Source organism: Myxine glutinosa, chromosome 3, assembly GCF_964187855.1.
Source record: "Myxine glutinosa chromosome 3, kmMyxGlut1.1, whole genome shotgun sequence".
Taxonomy (NCBI): domain Eukaryota; kingdom Metazoa; phylum Chordata; class Myxini; order Myxiniformes; family Myxinidae; genus Myxine; species Myxine glutinosa.
Genome location: NC_136263.1, coordinates 178,655,031 through 178,672,526, shown reverse-complemented (window position 1 = coordinate 178,672,526; position 17,496 = coordinate 178,655,031). Strand labels below are relative to the sequence as shown.

Here is a 17,496-nt window from a genome sequence, read left to right as displayed (position 1 = left end):
TGGCAGGAATTTGGTGTAAAGAGTTGAAAAATTTGAAGTTGAAGCACTTTTGGGATTGTATTCTCATGGGATCACTTCCAGAAGAAACTGAGAGCAAAATAAGCTGTTGTTTTGTTTCGGTCACCAGAATGTGATTGTGGTGGATTCGCATGCGCTCTTGTCAGAGGGTATCGGAACACTCGCAGAACAATCCTGTGCCAAAAATGAATGCTGGGCAGGTCACCACTTTCTCACAAGGGGCAGCAAGTTCTGCTGACAGTCAAGGGAATCGGACCCACAATATTGAAGTGCAATGGCAAAAGACTTTACCCAATCTACAATCCTAGTATTAGAAGATTAAAGGTATGCAAAGAAAACCAGCATGAAAGTTGTTGGCAAAGAATAATTTGAGAAAAATTGGTAGGAAAGTTGGACAAGAAAGGGCGAGAATGTAATGTATGTGCATGAGATTGCCGTAAGGGAGGAAGTGAGGGCCCATATATGTGGAGGTGCACGTTTGGCCAAAATTCCATCATTTTTGCTTACGTCGTATGTAATGGCCCCTGTGCAAGGGCCGGGGTTGCGGAGGACGGTGGCTAATTTCACTGCAGAGCATGGAGGTGATGAAACTCGAATTATTGGCAGAATAGTACTTTACCGCATTGAAGATTATTCATGCACATCATAAAGAATGTAAAAAGGACTAAAGCAAGAACGTATACATTTCCTTCTTGTACAACATTTTTATACTTGTACACACTTGCTTGTTGCTGTGGAGACAAGCAAATGGAATGCAAACCAACATAGAAATCCACATTTGTGCTTATTTTATTTATTTCTTTATTTTTCCCTCACTATTTGCACTTCAGACCGGAAATAGAGGCAGCTGTTAGGTTACTGTCGAGGATTTCTGATTGAAAATGTTATTGCGTGGTGAAGGAAATATAACACGGTGTTTACATTCCGTGTGCAGCAGCGGCGCGCTGTATATATACGTTATGGCAGAATAGATTTGAGGTATGCGCACTCGCCTTTAAACTATCTCACCGACACTGGAATCCTGATCCAGCTATAAGCGATCATCCTGGTGTTTTGCAGGCGGGGATTCATCAATGTATGTGAGTGCCATCCATCAGCATCGGTTGTTGGTGGACGTTAGAGAGCGCGCTGTTTCTTCCGTGAAGAGTAGGCGAGTGGTCACCAGCACCATTAACAACTTCCAATTATTTCCTCCCCTAACTGACTGCTGGGAAAGAAATGGCAAACCACGCAGTGTAACTTTTACCCAGGAACTACTTCGGTAGCACCGGCTCTCTGTAATAGAGTATGGTACATTTGATGGGTTCATCGTGCGTGCAAATATACGTACTATATCAGTAATATCATGTAAATGCAGGATAGTTTGGGGATAGTAGAATACACTTAGACAGGACACAAGCAGTTGCTTTGGAATGCTGCCATATCCAGATTTTACAGCAAGATTCCATGGCATTGCCTCACGCTGCCCCCATGACAATTTGATCACAATGCTGAATATGATTAAATGCTTTTATGGATTTGTATCATGGGGGATTGTGGGGTGTGGAGAGGTTATTGAGATGTTCATTGCGGGTTCTTATTCGAAAAAGGAGCTAACTATTTTTTATTTGTTTCAATTACTTGGGATCGTACAAAATATTTTATTATTTTGTGATGCAAATACTTCCTTTGTTCCGTTACCTTGGGTGTTACAATAAAATACAGTCTGTATTTCCTTGGCTGATGCTGAAGGCTGAACTATACTGCTGAAGGGCTTTCAACGCTTCATTTGTGAGCTAAAACAAGCCCAGGCCTCGCCTTTCTTCAACAACCAAACCCTGTAATGCTACACACCTCCATGAAAAGTATACACTGTATTCCCTGAGGTATTCCTGTTAGTTTGGTCAAGGCGACCCATTGTATCTATTCCTGACAAGTGTTCCCTGTGGAAGTCTGGGCAATCAACAAAATAAAAATATTTCCTTCCTCGAGAGATTAAGTGACTTTTGAAATCCCCTTCAAATATATATATATATATGTATTTGTGCAGCGTCTGTCCTGTTCTGTGTTGTGTTGTCTTGTGTTGTGTTGTCACTGAACTACTTTCTCAAACTTCTGTGAAATCGTACCAAACTTCTGGTATGCACATATCTCTCCCGTCGGTATGTCCTAAGGGTATTTAAAAAAAAAAATTGCAAACTTTTTTTTTTTTTTGAATTTTTTTGGAAAAAAATTTTCTTCCAACTTCAATTGTTTATAAAATGTGATATCACGTATATTACAAATACATTTGTGCAAAATAATTGTTTGAATTATGATTGGTTTAAACAATGACAAAACGGCAACTCGGGTACAGTCATTTATCTATATATCGACACATCTGGGCAGTGTCTGTGTTGTCACTTAACGACTCCCTCAAACTTTTGTTTCCGTGGTTGTGAAGTGTTTTTAATAACGTTGTGGTGGTTTTGAATCACGTGGTGGTGAGGTATTTTGAATTATGTGGTGAGGTGTTTTTAAATGACGTGGTGGTGAGGTGTTTTAATATCACATGGTGGTGAGGTGTTTTAAAATCACATGGTGGTGAGGTGTTTTGAATTACGTGGTGGTGAGGTATTTATAATTACGTGGTGGTGAGGTGTTTTTAATTAGGTGGTGGTGAGGTGTTTTGAATTACGTGGTGGTGAGGTATTTATAATTACGTGGTGGTGAGGTGTTTTTAATTAGGTGGTGGTGAGGTGTTTTGAATTGGTGATGAGGTGTTTTTTAATGACGTGGTCGTGAGGTGTTTTGAATTACATGGTGGTGAGGTGTTTTTAAATGACGTGGTGGTGAGGTGTTTTTAATATAGTGGCTGTGAGGTGTTTTTATTACGTGTTTTATGGCTGTGAGGTGTTTTTATTACGTGTTTTATGGCTGTGAGGTGTTTTTATTTTCGTGGTGGTGAGGTGTTTTTATTACGTGTTTTATGGCTGTGTGGTGTTTTTATTAGGTGGTTTATGGCTGTGAGGTGTTTTTAATTTCGTGGTGGTGAGGTGTTTTTATTACGTGTTTTATGGCTGTGAGGTGTTTTTATTACGTGTTTTATGGCTTTGAGGTGTTTTTATTTTCGTGGTGGTGAGGTGTTTTTATTACGTGTTTTATGGCTGTGAGGTGTTTTTATTACGTGTTTTATGGCTGTGAGGTGTTTTTATTACGTGTTTTATGGCTGTGAGGTGTTTTTATTATGTGTTTTATGGCTGTAAGGTGTTTTTAATTTCGTTGTGGTGAGGTGTTTTTATTACGTGTTTTATGGCTGTGAGGTGTTTTTAATTTCGTTGTGGTGAGGTGTTTTTATTACGTGTTTTATGGCTGTGAGGTGTTTTTATTACGTGTTTTATGGCTGTGAGGTGTTTTTATTACGTGCTTGATGGCTGTGAGGTGTTTTCAATTTCGTGGTGGTGAGGTGTTTTTATTACGTGTTTTATGGTGGTGAGGTGTTTTGAATTACTTGGTGGTGAGGTATTTTGAATTACGTGGTGGTGAGGTGTTTTGAATTACGTGGTGGTGTGGTGTTTTGAATTACTTGGTGGTGAGGTGTTTTGAATTACGTGGTGGTGAGGTGTAATCGTCCCAAACTTCCAGTCTGCACCTACCCCTCCCCTATGTATGTGCTGAGGGGTTCTTTCTTGAAAAAAAAACATTCAACCTAAATTGCCCATAAAAATGTAATATCACAAACACAACAAATACATTTGTGCAAAGTAATTGTTTGTATTATGATTGTTGAAAATCATGACAACACAGCAACTCAGGTACAGTCATTAGCCTCAGCTAAAATAAGCCCGTTCCTCAGTATCGACGCTTGGTGAGGCGAGCGTAGCGACCCTCACCAAGCTAGTATATATATATATATATATATATATATATATATATATATATATATATATATATATATATATATATATATATATATAGATATAGATATATATATATATATGTATATATATATATATATATAGATAGATAGATATATACACTAACGGTCAAAAGTTTTAGAACACCTCAATTTTTCCAGTTTTTATTGAAATTTACGCAGTTTAATGTCTCGATGTACTCTGGAATTAAGCATAGAACAAATAAACAATTGGAGATAAAAAAGAAATCATAGAATCATTTTGTTTAACAAAATTTAATTTAAATTTTTGACTTGGCAAAGTAGCCACCTTTTGCAGATAAAACCGCCGAACACACTCGTGGCATTCTTTCCATAATGGAAATCAAATATTGTTCGGGAAGTTCTTCCCAACACTGTTACAGAAGTTCCCACAAATGTGTTGAACTTGTAGGTTGCTTTGCTTTCACCCTTCTGTCCAGTTCATCACAAACCAGCTTGATGGGGTTTAAGTCTGGAGACTGTGCTGGCCATTCCATGATTTGAAGCCTACCGTCTTGTTCTTTTCCTCGAAGGTAGTTTTGACATAGTGTAGGTCTTTCCATTAGAGAAATTGCAAAGAAAGCCAAGGTGTCAGTGAGTACAGTTTCCTACACCATCAAAAGGCACTTGGAAACTGGAGGAAACTCTGACAGGAAGAGGACTGGCAGACCCAAAGCCACAACAGAATCAGAAGACAAGTTTCTGAGAGTCAACAGCTTGCGTGATCAGCGGCTCACAGAACAACAGCTTCAAGCACAGCTTAACACCAGTCGAAGTAAGCAAGTCTAAGTTTTAACTGTGAAGAGAAGACTTCGAGCTGCAGGTTTGACAGGTCGAGTAGCAGTAAGAAAGCCATTGCTAAGATGGCAAAATAAGAAAAAGAGGCTTACCTGGGCCATGAAGCACCGCCAGTGGACTACTGAAGACTGGAAGAAGTTCTTATGGACCGATGATTCAAAATTTGAAATCTTTGGTTCATCACGCAGGGTTTTTGTACGCCGTCGCGAGTAGGCGGAAGGATGGTTCCTCAGTGTGTGACACCAACAATCAAACATGGAGGAGGAAGCATGATGGCCTGGGGCTCTTTTGCTGGATCCAGAGTCAGCGACTTGCACAGAGTGACTGGCACCCTGAACCAAAAGGGCTACCACAGCATTTTGCAGCGCCATGCAATACCCTCTGGTATACACCTCGTTGGTCAGGGGTTCATCCTACAGCAAGATAATGACCCTAAACACACCTCCAAGCTATGTCAAAACTACCCTCGAGGAAAAGAACAAGACGGTAGGCTTCAAATCATCGAATGGCCAGCACAGTCCCCAGACTTAAACCCCATCGAGCTGGTTTGGGATGAACTGGGCAGAAGGGTGAAAGCAAAGCAACCTACAAGTGCAACACATTTGTGGGAACACATCATATGTAGCCAAAGCGACTTTTTCGAAAAGATACTCCAACTTCAACTCCAACTTCGAAAAGATACCCACTCCGCGGGTGGGAGCGGCATTTTGTTCCGTGCCATCCATATATAGAGCTGATTTACCCAGCTGATAAAATTATCCAGGCTTTGAGCAACAGAACCTATCTTGTGGATAAATTGTATCCAGATAAGTGATTTATGCCCAGGATAGTGCTTATCAGGTGTATAGCAACATTACCAGGTGTATAACAACATCTTATCCCTGTTGTAAAATAATATACCCACATTTTGTACCTGCAGCACCTTGACAGAACCGTTGTGGTCTGACACCTGTTGTTGGGTCTGAACATTGTGACACACAGCAGAAAGGACATTGCCTCAACTTTAATACAGACAAAATATTACATGGCACGCAACACCATTTAGATTAGCATGATTCAAATTATGATCCAGTGTAACTCCTGAGGAATTCCAAAACTGTTGAATCTGCTTCCGTGGTGATCTTTTGGGAGTTCTTATCTTGCTGCAACCATTCCTTAGTACTGAATGTGCTGATAATTCTTCAAACTCAGGTTGTTAAAGTTTTAAAGTGGCATCTATTGGATGCATACACAGGGTGTCCCATAAGTCCCATTACCCCTGAAATTTTTCCTACTAGAATAAGGTGAGCAGAATGAAATAAATACATTGACTAATTTATTTATTTTTACACTTACAGTCGTGGACAACAATATTGGCACCCTTGCACTTTTTTCAAATAACTCAAAATTTTCTCGAAAAATAAGTTGAAATTGACAAAAGTATCTCCACAAAAGTTGGTCTCCACAATTCTTTATTTCACTGTTAATATTACAGAACCTTTGTTTTTGATTCAGTACTTAATGTATCCTTTTAAATCAGAAAATAAAAAGAAATAGCATTGACAAAATTATTGACACCCTCAACTTAATATTTGGTAGCACGGCCTTTGGACAAAATAACTGCAGTCAAGCGCTTCCTATAGCCATGAATGAGCTTCCTTCACCTCTCCACTCGCAGTTTGACCCTCACTTCTTGTGCAAACTGCTCCAGTTCTCCCAGATTTGAAGGGTGGCTTCTCCCAACTGCTGTTTTCAGATCTCCCCTGATGTCCTCAGACAATTTTCTGGTTTTCTTTCCGTTCTCCATGCTCATTGCGGTACACACAGTGACACAAAACAGCAGAATGACTCGTTTTCTCCATTCAAACTGGTTGAATGAGTCATGTTTTTATTGCAGGCACCTGCAACTCACCACAGGTGAGTTCAATGCCAAAGTAAAGGAGAATCACCTGCAAGGTGCCAATAATATTGACTGGGCCATTTTAGGATTTCTGTGTGGAATAAGCAAAGATTTAGTAATTTTTTCAGCTTTTTTTGTTTTGTTCCACTGCAAACCAAAGAAATACATTTGTGGATACCAAAATATTTTTTAATTTCAACAATTTTCTGGAAGAAATGGCGCATTATTTGAAAAAAGTGCAAGGGTGCCAATATTTTTGGCCACGATTGTATTCTTCATCACAAGAACCCAAATAAATATTTATTTTCACATAATTTTTTGGGTTCTTGTGAAATTTGGCTTGAAAGTCACCAAATTGGTTGCTCAGGGGTTTTCCAGTCTGATTATTTTCTCGGCAAAGAGACTTATGGGACACCCGATATTTTTAGGGAAATTGTTAGGGAAATTTTAGGGAATTTAGGGTTACCTGAAATTGCCCATTCACAAATTTAATATACAGCTTCATGCGCCACACAAGTTCAAATGTTGTAGCACATGTGCAATTTCACAATATTTTTGGAGTTCTCCTTTCCAAGCTAACAAAACTTACTGTCTACATTACATAGAAGGGAAACTTTGTGGGTGAAAAGCCATGTGGCACAATATGTGTTCATCTCATGCAAATCCTAGCAACATTGGGACGCAAGAATAGATGAGTGCAAACAAAAACACTAGGACACTGTAAAAACAAGCATTCTGAGTATTGCGCTGCAATCCATGTCCCCTATCGGCAGTCTGTCGTCCGGAAAACTGTTGGGGAAATTACCAAAGTTCAAAGTGCCATAACTTTGTCAAAAATGATCGAAACGTCGTGAAGTTCGAACTTGATCTGTAACTTATCATGAGGAAACCATGTACCAAGTTTGAAATCATTAGCATTAAGAGTTTAGTAAAAAGGTCCGGAAAACTGTTCTTTGCGTGACGGACTGACAGACAGACAGACAGACAGACAGATGGACAGACAGACAGACGGACAGACAGACGGATGGACAGACAGACGGAGGGACGGAGTGCAAACCTATAGTCCCCTCCAGTGTACACCGGTAGGGGACTAATAATGACCCACTAGTACAGAATTTCCAGCAAATATCCTTGAGCCATCTCCCTTAAAGAAAGCACTTTGGCTGGATTCTGACTGTGAGTAGTTCATGTTTCTGCCAAAGGGCGGGTAGGATAGCCTTAGAAGTAAGCACACTTACCTGTAAGCTGTCTAGCCTGAGTTTGAATCTCACACCAGCTATAAGTTGTCATCCTGATATTTCACAGGCAGGGTGATTCATCAATGTGTGTGGCGTCCCCCTCTGATGGACGTTAAATTGGACGTCCCTGCTACTGGCATTAGTTGGTGGATGCTAAAGATCCCACAGTGTCCTTTACAAAAAGTAGACAAGTTAGCACCAGCACTCTGAAAAAATTACAAATTCTTGCACTGATTGGCTGCTACGACGGTGGCAAACGCAGAACTAGAACGGCACTCGGTGGAGCGCATACCTGAACAGTTCACGGTTTGTATTCCACTGATTAGACCAAATCTGGATCGTGACCTGAACCAAAATCTAATCGGCTTGTTCTTGTCACTTGCCCAACTCATCCACCAAGTTTTGTCAGGTCGGCCATAACTTTTTGAAATATAATTTGATGCATCATTTTTGTCCGCATCTCTCAATGGTGAAGAATCACTTTAAAATATTAAAAATTATTGGATCCGGATCTTCACCAAAATCGAATCAGTTAGTCATTGTGACACACGCAACCTGTCCACCACGTTTCCTATAAATGCGTCAATAGCTCTTTGAGATATCCCGCTCATAGACAGACAAACAGGCAGATACACAGACAGACAGGGGTGAAAACATAACACTTGCCAATAAACTGGAGGTAATAACACTTGCCAATAAACTGGAGGTAATACCACTTGCCAATAAACTGGAGGTAATAACACTTGCCAAAAACGTTATTTTGGCAGCACCGACACTATAAAAGAGGAGAGTACAGCTCATGATCATCAGCCTCCCTGCCTTGAAGTGGTACTTTGGCAATTTGGTAACACATGGCAATTTGTTTCAATGGTGACCTGACATCACTCAGCAGCCAGGTCCCACTTCCACTGCAACATGGAAACACTGAGCAGCCAGAGATGAGCTTTAGTTTGGTATGGTGGATGGGTGGGTGGCCAAAGCTACTGTGAGGCTGGAGTTTTGTCTGCTTTTGTGAATATTTGGATCGCTTCAACTCCCTGAAGTGACACACATGAGTAGGAGAGCCAAATCTCCTTTGTCACTCAACATTAAGAGTCCACTTAGGTTGATATCTTAGAGCACATGCCAAGATGAGGAGTCTTTAGGTTGTTAATTAAAGGTCTCTTATCTTAAGTCAGAGGCTTCCAGGATAACCTCAGCTGTCTATCCTGGGTTCGAATCCCGACCCAGCTATAAACTGTCATCCCAGTGGTTCACAGGCAGGGTGAATCATCAATGTGTGTGCCATCCCTCGGATGGGCGTTAAACATGGAAGTTCCGTCTGCCAGCAGATCCCATGGTGTCCTTCACGAAGTGTCCTGGGATCGAGAATGCTCTGTAAAGAGTACGGTACATTGATGATTGTGATGATGATAAGTTATGACAATTTTGAGTCTGAAATGATTTAGAACGCCAGGGACGGCCGAAGCTTTTATTTGTTATGCATCATAAACTACTTGTTACATCTTTTGTTTTATACAAATAATCCGGCAGCTAAGCTAAATATAGCATAACAATTGTGCATTTTGTGAGGAAAGAACCAAATTTGGCACACTAGTAGACTATCATATTATGAAAAGATCTGTATATTGGGCCATCTCAGATTCAGAGATTTGATTTTTGCAAGATTTGCAGATTTGCAAGCTGAGATTGCAACGCCAGGGACGGCCGACTCCTTCCTGCGAGCTGCCCACGTCACCCGCACAAGAAGAGCTCATCAAATCACTGCAGCGGCACTGCACATCCTGCAACACCGTGCGTATGAACGCCACTGTATGACATATGCTGATGATGCAGAAGACCTGCCTGAGTTCGAAGACTGGTGTCACCAGAGAGGAGAAGACATTCCCAACTTTCAGTACTGGGCAACTGTGCTGGAACTAGAGATGTTGGTACTGGTCTACGTGCGTTCTCTGCGGCAGGCTTCATTCACGATGTACCTTGATGCCCTGACGGAACTGATCCCATGGTTCCATGCCTTAGACCACACACACTATGCCAGGTGGGTCCCTGTTCACCTGAGGGACATGGTTGCACTCCCAATGAAGCACCCAGATGTAGCCAGAGAATTCAGGGCCGGCAACTTCACTGTACAGAAGACTAAGAAGGTGTTCTCTTCGATCCCAATCGACCAGGCACATGAACAGAATAATGCCTGCATCAAAGGAGATGGTGGAGCAGTCGGCCTAACTGACAACCCAAGTGCCCTGCGGCGTTGGATGATTGCCAGGGCAGAAGTTGCCAGGGCCATAGAAGAGTTCCAAGATGGCCATCAACACTGGGGGAGGCGAGAGGACACACGTCATCACGACCAGACACCAAGTGTGCAGACCTCTTTCGCCAAGGATGTCCGCGCCCTTGTCAGCGTCATAGAAGAGCTTGGCAACCCCTTTGAGGAAGAGAGCATGGATCTGGTTGTCCTTGACACAAAGGAAATTGCAGGTCCTGCTGCAGTTGAGACTGTCAGGAATGTGAAGAAGATTGGCCAAGAGCAGTTACAGGCTTTCACCAGAGAATGCCTGGTGGAAAGGACCAAGCCAATTGATGATGCAATTCGTCGGAACAAGCTGAAGGTGTCATTTTGGAAAATGGCTGCCACAGCCATCAGGAGCTGAATTTGAGATGGCCCAATATCCAAAACTGTTCATAATAGGATAGTCTACTAGTGTGCCAAATTTGGTGCTTTCCTCACAAAATGCACAATTGTTATGCTAAGTTGCCCCACTAAAAGTACTGCATTGCACTTCAAACCAGTAGATGGTTGCAGCATTCATCTTGCATCGAAACCGCTACTTTGTACCCCTATGTGACGTGCATGCAGGTTCAGGCCCAATGCATATGACCAATGTCGAGTGCTCTGGCCTTGAGAAGTCTCTCACCGATTGCAAGTTCAGCGAAGTCGAGAAGGATCGCTGCAATCTTCGAGAAAACGCAGCCGTGCAGTGCTACGTGCCGGCACTGGGGTTGGAAAGCAGGGTACAGGCCAACTTTATGATTCAACCCTTCCTGTTTTGTATATAACAAATGCTTTACACGTTTGAAAGTCAGGTTAAATTTTCGAGTGCAAGTAAGCAGCAAAACAAAATCTTTATTTATTTTCTTTCGAGGAGTGAGGCTCGTGAAATTGCAAGGTAGAACTGACAGTGGAGCAAACATCAAGGGAATTTAAAAAACAGGAAAAGAGGAGAGGGAGGATACAATGGGGCCAGGAAGTAAGATGGTTGAGTTAGGAAAGGTTAATGGAGGTATAAATATCATGAGTCCGAAATGATGATGACAAGAGATTGTGGTGAATTGCTTGCTTGAAGCGCTGGAGGGAAGAGTGAGACAGAACAACCTCTGGAAGGTGGTTCCATGTGTGGGAGAAGTGAGGAACAAGACTGGTGGATTTTGGAAGTTTAACCAGGAGGGGTTACTGGAATAGCACATGCATCTTGGAGTTGCTGGTAAGGTCGGAGGACAGAGTGCAGAGGAAGCAATATTGGGGAGGACATGGTATAAAACAGATCGTTAACTCCAATAAATGCCAGAAATGACTTGTTAGTAAAGGTAAAACAGCTTGGAGTTAACATTTACAAATTCGGCTTTTTTGCCATAACCAACTTCCTCCATAATTGTTCTTGCCAACAGATACGGCTGACAGGTGGACGTGACCCGAATGAAGGTCGTGTTGAAGTGCTGGAGAAGACTCGCAATGGTTCCCTGCAATGGGGTTCCATTTGCTCTCATGGGTGGGGAATGCTTGAAGCAATGGTTGTCTGCAAACAGCTGGGCCTTGGATTTGCTGCTCAGGCTTTGCAGGTCAGTTGCACTGTTTCAACACTGAACAAACAAGCTCATGTCAAGCTGTTTACCAGACTCGGAGACGTAACGTTAGAGCGTCAGCACTGAGTCTGGGAGGTTGGTGGTTCGAACCAACCCGGCCAGGTCATACCAAAGCCTTTAAAAATGGTACGTGCTGCTTCCTTGCTTGAAGTTCAGCATTTAAGGATAGTGCATGGATAAACAACCATAGGTTGGCAACAATTGTTCATGCTTTGCTGGGTCTAATGGCCTCCTCCTGCTGTGAAGTTCCTTGTAAGGGAATATATTATTATGGATTTGGTGGCCGGGTCACGAGGGGCTTCTCAGACCCGCTTCCCGACCTTTAACACAGGAGCGGATGAGCCGCAAATAAACTCCACGGCACCATGGATGCTGGCTCAAACGATTAATTTAGGTATCTCCTTGGGTCCAATCCCCACGTTACCTTCATAAATGTATATATATTTTTATATATATATATATATATATATATATATATATATATATATATATATATATATATATATACAGTCACGTGAAAAAGTAAGGACACCCCATGTAAAGTTTTGACTTTTTCAACATATTTCAACATACAGCTATTTGATCTTCATTTCAACAATATTGACAGATGAAGGTGATATAATATAACAAATATCATGAAACATTTACATTTTGTAGTCCATTGTATAATTTAAATAAACATAAATGCAAATTTCGCATGTGGAAAAAGCAAGTACACCCCGACATTTATCACTATTTCAAACACATAAAATTAGAATCAGGTGCACCAGCTCAGGTGCAAATGATTAGAACATCGTTAGAGAGGATCTTGGAGGAACCTGTCTTATTTAAACCTCAGACATTTAGTTTGGTTTGCTCTTTGTTGTTGAAGTGTGTGGCGTCACCATGCCTAGATCAAAAGAGCTCTCTGAGGCCTTCAGAAAGAAGGTTATAGATGCCTACGAGTCTGGGAAGGGATTTAAAAAGATCTCCAAACAATTTGAAATCAATCATTCGACTGTACAGAAGATCATCTACAAGTGGAGAAGATTCCAAACAACTGCCCACTTGTTCAGGCCAGACCGCCCCAGCAAGTTCAGCCCGAGAGCAGACCGCAAGATGCTGAAAGAAGTCTCGAAGAACCCCAGAATGTCATCACGGGACCTACAGGTAGCTCTTGCCACTGTTGATGTCAAAAGTGCACGAGTCTACCATTAGAAAGAGGCTGCACAAATTTGATCTGCATGGGAGGTGTGCCAGGAGGAATCCTTTGCTGTCCAGAAAGAACATCAGGGCAAGACTAAAGTTTGCCAATGAACACCTCGGCAAAGACCAGCACTTCTGGAACAATGTGCCCTGGACAGATGAGTCAAAGGTAGAGCTATTTGGCCACAGTACCAGAAGACATGTTTGGCAAAAACCAAAGACAGCATTTGACCACAAGAACTGTAAAGCATGGTGGTGGAAATATTATGGTTTGGGGCAGCTTTGCTGCATCAGGGCCTGGGCAGCTCACCATCATATAATCCACGATGAATTCTTCATTGTACCAGAGGGTGCTTGAGGATAATGTGAGGCCATGTGTCGAAAGTTGAAGCTCAACCGAAGGTGGACCTTGCAACATGACAATGACCCTAAACATACCAGTAAATCCACCAAGGAATGGCTGAAAAGAAAGAAATGGAGGGTTCTGGAATGGCCAAGCCAAAGCCCGGATCTAAATCCCAACGAGATGTTGTGGGGGGATTTGAAACGAGCTGTGCATGCAATTGTGCATACTGTGCAACAATTTTTTGTTGATTAAATTATTGCAAAGTCAATTTTTCATTGTTTTTGGTTCAATTAGATCACCTTTATCTATAGATACTGTTTAAATGAAGATCAAATATTGATATGTCCACATATGTTAAAAAGATTAAAAACAACATTTCATGGGGTGTACTTACTTTTTCCACATGCGAAATTTGCATTTATGTTTATTTAAATTATACAATGGACTACAAAATGCAAATGTTTCATGATATTTGTTATATTATATCACCTTTATCTATCAATATTGTTGAAATGAAGATCAAATAGCTGTATGTTGAAATATGTTGAAAAAGTCAAAACTTTACATGGGGTGTACTTACTTTTTCACGTGACTGTATAGGCAGTCCTCGCTTAACGTTGTAGTTAGGTTCTTGAAAAGTGCGACTTTAACCGAAACGACTTCACGCGAATCCAATTTCTCCATAAGAATTAATGTAAATAGGGGGGGGTTAAGTTCCCGATGCTTTTTGTTTTTTCACCAGACACAAGGCATTTGAAGTTTTAATAAGTTTACTACAACAACTTAACTATGTACTGTACTCACCGATGATGATAATGAAGCTTGTTTGAGAAGGTGGAGTCATTGAGATGATGAAGAGGCAGAATCGTCCACCTCTCCCTCAGATGATTCCTTCAGATCTTTTTCTTGGGGAACCTGTCTTCGAAAAAATACATCCAGACTCTGTTGCACCGATTTTCTCTTTTTCTCTTGATACATCTCTTTATAGCACTTGCATCACCAATTGCTTTTGCCACTTTTGAGACACGCTGCTTTTGCGGATCGTCATCACTGAAGATTTCAATGGCACCTTCAATAGGTTTGAAGGCCTCCGACATCCGCTTCGTCATGAATTGGCGAGGAGGTTCCTCTTCTTCAGGTAAATCCTGCTCCTCTTCTGCTCTCTGCATTTCAAGCTGAAGCAGTTCATCATTAGTAAGTTCTTCGCCGTGTTATTAGAGAACTTGCCGGATGTCATCTTCTTCAACTTCTTTCAAATCCTGCTTTCTTGGCTCGGCTTCGGATATCTTTCTTCACTGTCACACACAAGACTCTGTTTTTTTTTTTTTGTTTTTTTTTTTGTATACTGAATCGAGGCTTGTGAAAGAGCTAACATTCACTTCACAAACAAATCAACCAGACAAACAAAACATACAAAAAGAGGGAGCGGAAGACAAGATGGGGAGAGAAGGGGAAGCACACAAACACAACATTTGAGAGCAGGGAGATGTGTGGGAGGGAGAGGGCTTGGGGGGAGGAGGCGTGGGAAGGTGTACATCATCGTCGGTATCTTCAGCCCAGGACTCGCTGATGTTATCAATGCACTTCAGGATGTTGTTGCCACCGCCAATATTCACCAATGCTTGGCTTCTCCTCGCCATCAGTTTCCCTAATCAGTTGGTTCAATGTGCGGCGTAGGTAATAAACTTTAAAAGTTGCAATCGCACCTTGATCCATCGGTTACAAAAGTGCCGTTGTGTTCGGAGGAAGGAAGACAACTTTGACATTATCGCACATGTCATCAAGGTTGATTCGATGGGCAGGTGCGTTGTTGATCATGAACAAAATCTTGAAAGCAATGCTTTCCTTTGCACAATAATCCTTCCCTGGCCGCTTCACCGGCCATTTTAATATTATGCAAATTAGCGCATCTCTTGTAATGCTCGAGCCAGCCTCGGCTTGCAAAGAAATTTCCTTTTTGAGAAATTTCACCACCTTCACTCTTCAAATCATCAAACAAACTCTTTGCTTTCACTTTAATCACAAGGAAACTTATGGGAATATTTCTCTGATTCTGGTCAACAACCCAAACCGAGAGGAGCCACTCCATGTTCTCCATCAAACTACTTCTGCTCCTACTAATCTTTGTAGCACTAATGGGTGTCACAGTTTGAGCAGTCACATCAATCTTATCTGCTGTAGACCTAAGCATCAGGTCAATGTCCACGGCTCGGTCTCCTCCATCAAACCGCCTTAATACATCGAGATTTGTATTTAAGCAAAGGCTTTTTCTGCTTTTCTTAGCACTACACTCACTTGATGCACACTTTGGACCCATTACACTAGTTATTTAGCGTAATAACAAAGTTTGTAGATGCCAACTTCACAACCTAAGAACGCCGCGCAGCAAGGTACAGTAGCTACTGTTCCCGACACTTTACGATGTGTGGCAAAGTAGGTTTCCCGACATTTTACGATGCAGTACTGTAATATGTATGGGTAGACGCGTTATAACGAATAATAGCACGATGTTAAACGAAAACTGCACTAATTAATCTGCGACTTAATATCGAAACGACGTTATACTGTATGACGTTAAACGGGGGTTGCCTGTATACAGTGCATTCAGAAAGTATTCAGACCCCTTCACTTTTTTCACATTTTGTTAAGTTGCAGCCTGATGCTGAAATCGTTTAAATTCATTTTTTCCCTCATCAATCTACACTCAATACCCCATAATGACAAAGAGAAAACAGGATTTTAGAAAGTTTTGCAAATTTCTTCAAAATAAAAAACCGAAATATCACATTGACATAAGTATTCATACTCTTTCCTATGACATTTGAAATTTAGCTCAAGTGCTCCCATTTCTCTTGATCATCTTTGCCATATTTCTACGCCTTGATTCGAGTCCACCTGTGGTAAATTCAATCGATTGGACATGATTTGGAAAGGCACACACCTGTCTATATAAGGTCTCACAGCTGACAATGCATCTCAGAGCAAAAACCAAGCCATGAGGTCCAAGGAACTGCCTGCAGAGCTCAGAGACAGGATTGTGTCGAGGCACAGATCTGGGGAAGCCTACAAAAAAATGACTGCTGCATTGAAGGTTCGCAAGAGCACAGTGGCCTCCATAATTCTTAAATGGAAGAAGTTTGGAACAACAAGGACTCTTCCTGGAGCTGGCCGCCCAGTCAAACTGAGCAATCGGGGGAGAAGGGCCTTGGTAAGAGAGGTGACCAAGAACCCGATGGTCATTCTGGCTGAGCTCCAGTGATCCTGTGTGGAGATGGGAGAAACTTCCAGAAGGACAACCATCACTGCAGCACTCCACCGATCTGGGCTTTATGGCAGAGTGGCCAGACGGAAGCCTCTCCTCAGTGAAAGACACATGAAAGCCCGCTTGGAGTTTGCAAAAAAAGCACCAAAAGGACTCTCAGACTATGAGAAACAAGATTCTGTGTTCTGATAAAACCAAGATTGCACTGTTTAGCTTCCGTCTGGCCACTCTGTCGTAAAAACTCTGGCCACAAGGGGGTTTACTGGGGTCAAAGTGGATGTAGGTTTGAACCCCCCACCCCCAAATAGGATTTTGCATTTTCCACTGAAACTACACACATTTAGTCTAGTAGGAAGACTAGGTCCCCCTGCACCCCCCGGAGATATACTTCTAATCAGTGTTTCTAGATTGGAAACAATGTGTAGAAAATGACTAGCTATGGCCCCAAGCTGAAAAAATGTCGCACATACCATTTTTATGCAAATTACTGCTGCCATTATCAAAAAAACGATTTTTGACATATCTCAGCCAATATTGCAGATAATTGAAAAATGAAGGTGTCTAGACCCATGTTTTGAAGGGCATAGATCATGATAGAACTATTCATAACATGATTACATGTGTCTATGGTATACTAGTATGCATATTAATGCTGTAATTACAAAATAATCAGTTTTACAAATGATAAGGATACGTTAATACTGCAGATAACTTAACATGGTACATAAGGGGTCTAAACCCAGGTATTTTCAAGGTTAAATGTCAACAAGATGCTCCTGAGTCTTGCATAGGGGCGGGACATTGGCAGTAACATTGGTACCACTCAACTTTTCTTCCCACCATTGACTTTGTATTGCGAGAGATTTTCACTTGCTTATTTAAAGGTTTCTCACCCAGCCCACGTAAAATCTACCAACTCCTGCTGTTAACTCCCAAACATATTTTTTTATGTTATCCAATCACAGTGCAGAAATGACAGACTAGAGATCCAAATTAGTGCTGCTATAGCTG

At 41.6% G+C, this 17,496-nt stretch overlaps 1 protein-coding gene across 4 annotated transcripts in view; it reads left to right on the top strand.

Moving 5' to 3' along the window:
- The window catches only part of LOC137423018 (lysyl oxidase homolog 2), a 182,483-nt gene that overhangs the window by 104,479 nt on the left and 60,508 nt on the right, over positions 1–17,496 (top strand). For all 4 annotated transcript variants that reach the window (XR_010983617.2, XM_068109783.2, XM_078774763.1 and 1 more), the window contains exons 7-8: positions 10,689–10,843; positions 11,498–11,668. Coding sequence is in view for 3 of the 4 variants with exons in the window: in XM_068109783.2 (XP_067965884.2) it covers positions 10,689–10,843; positions 11,498–11,668 (326 nt within the window). In the remaining variant the exon portion in view is untranslated. The remainder of the gene's footprint in view (positions 1–10,688; positions 10,844–11,497; positions 11,669–17,496) is intronic.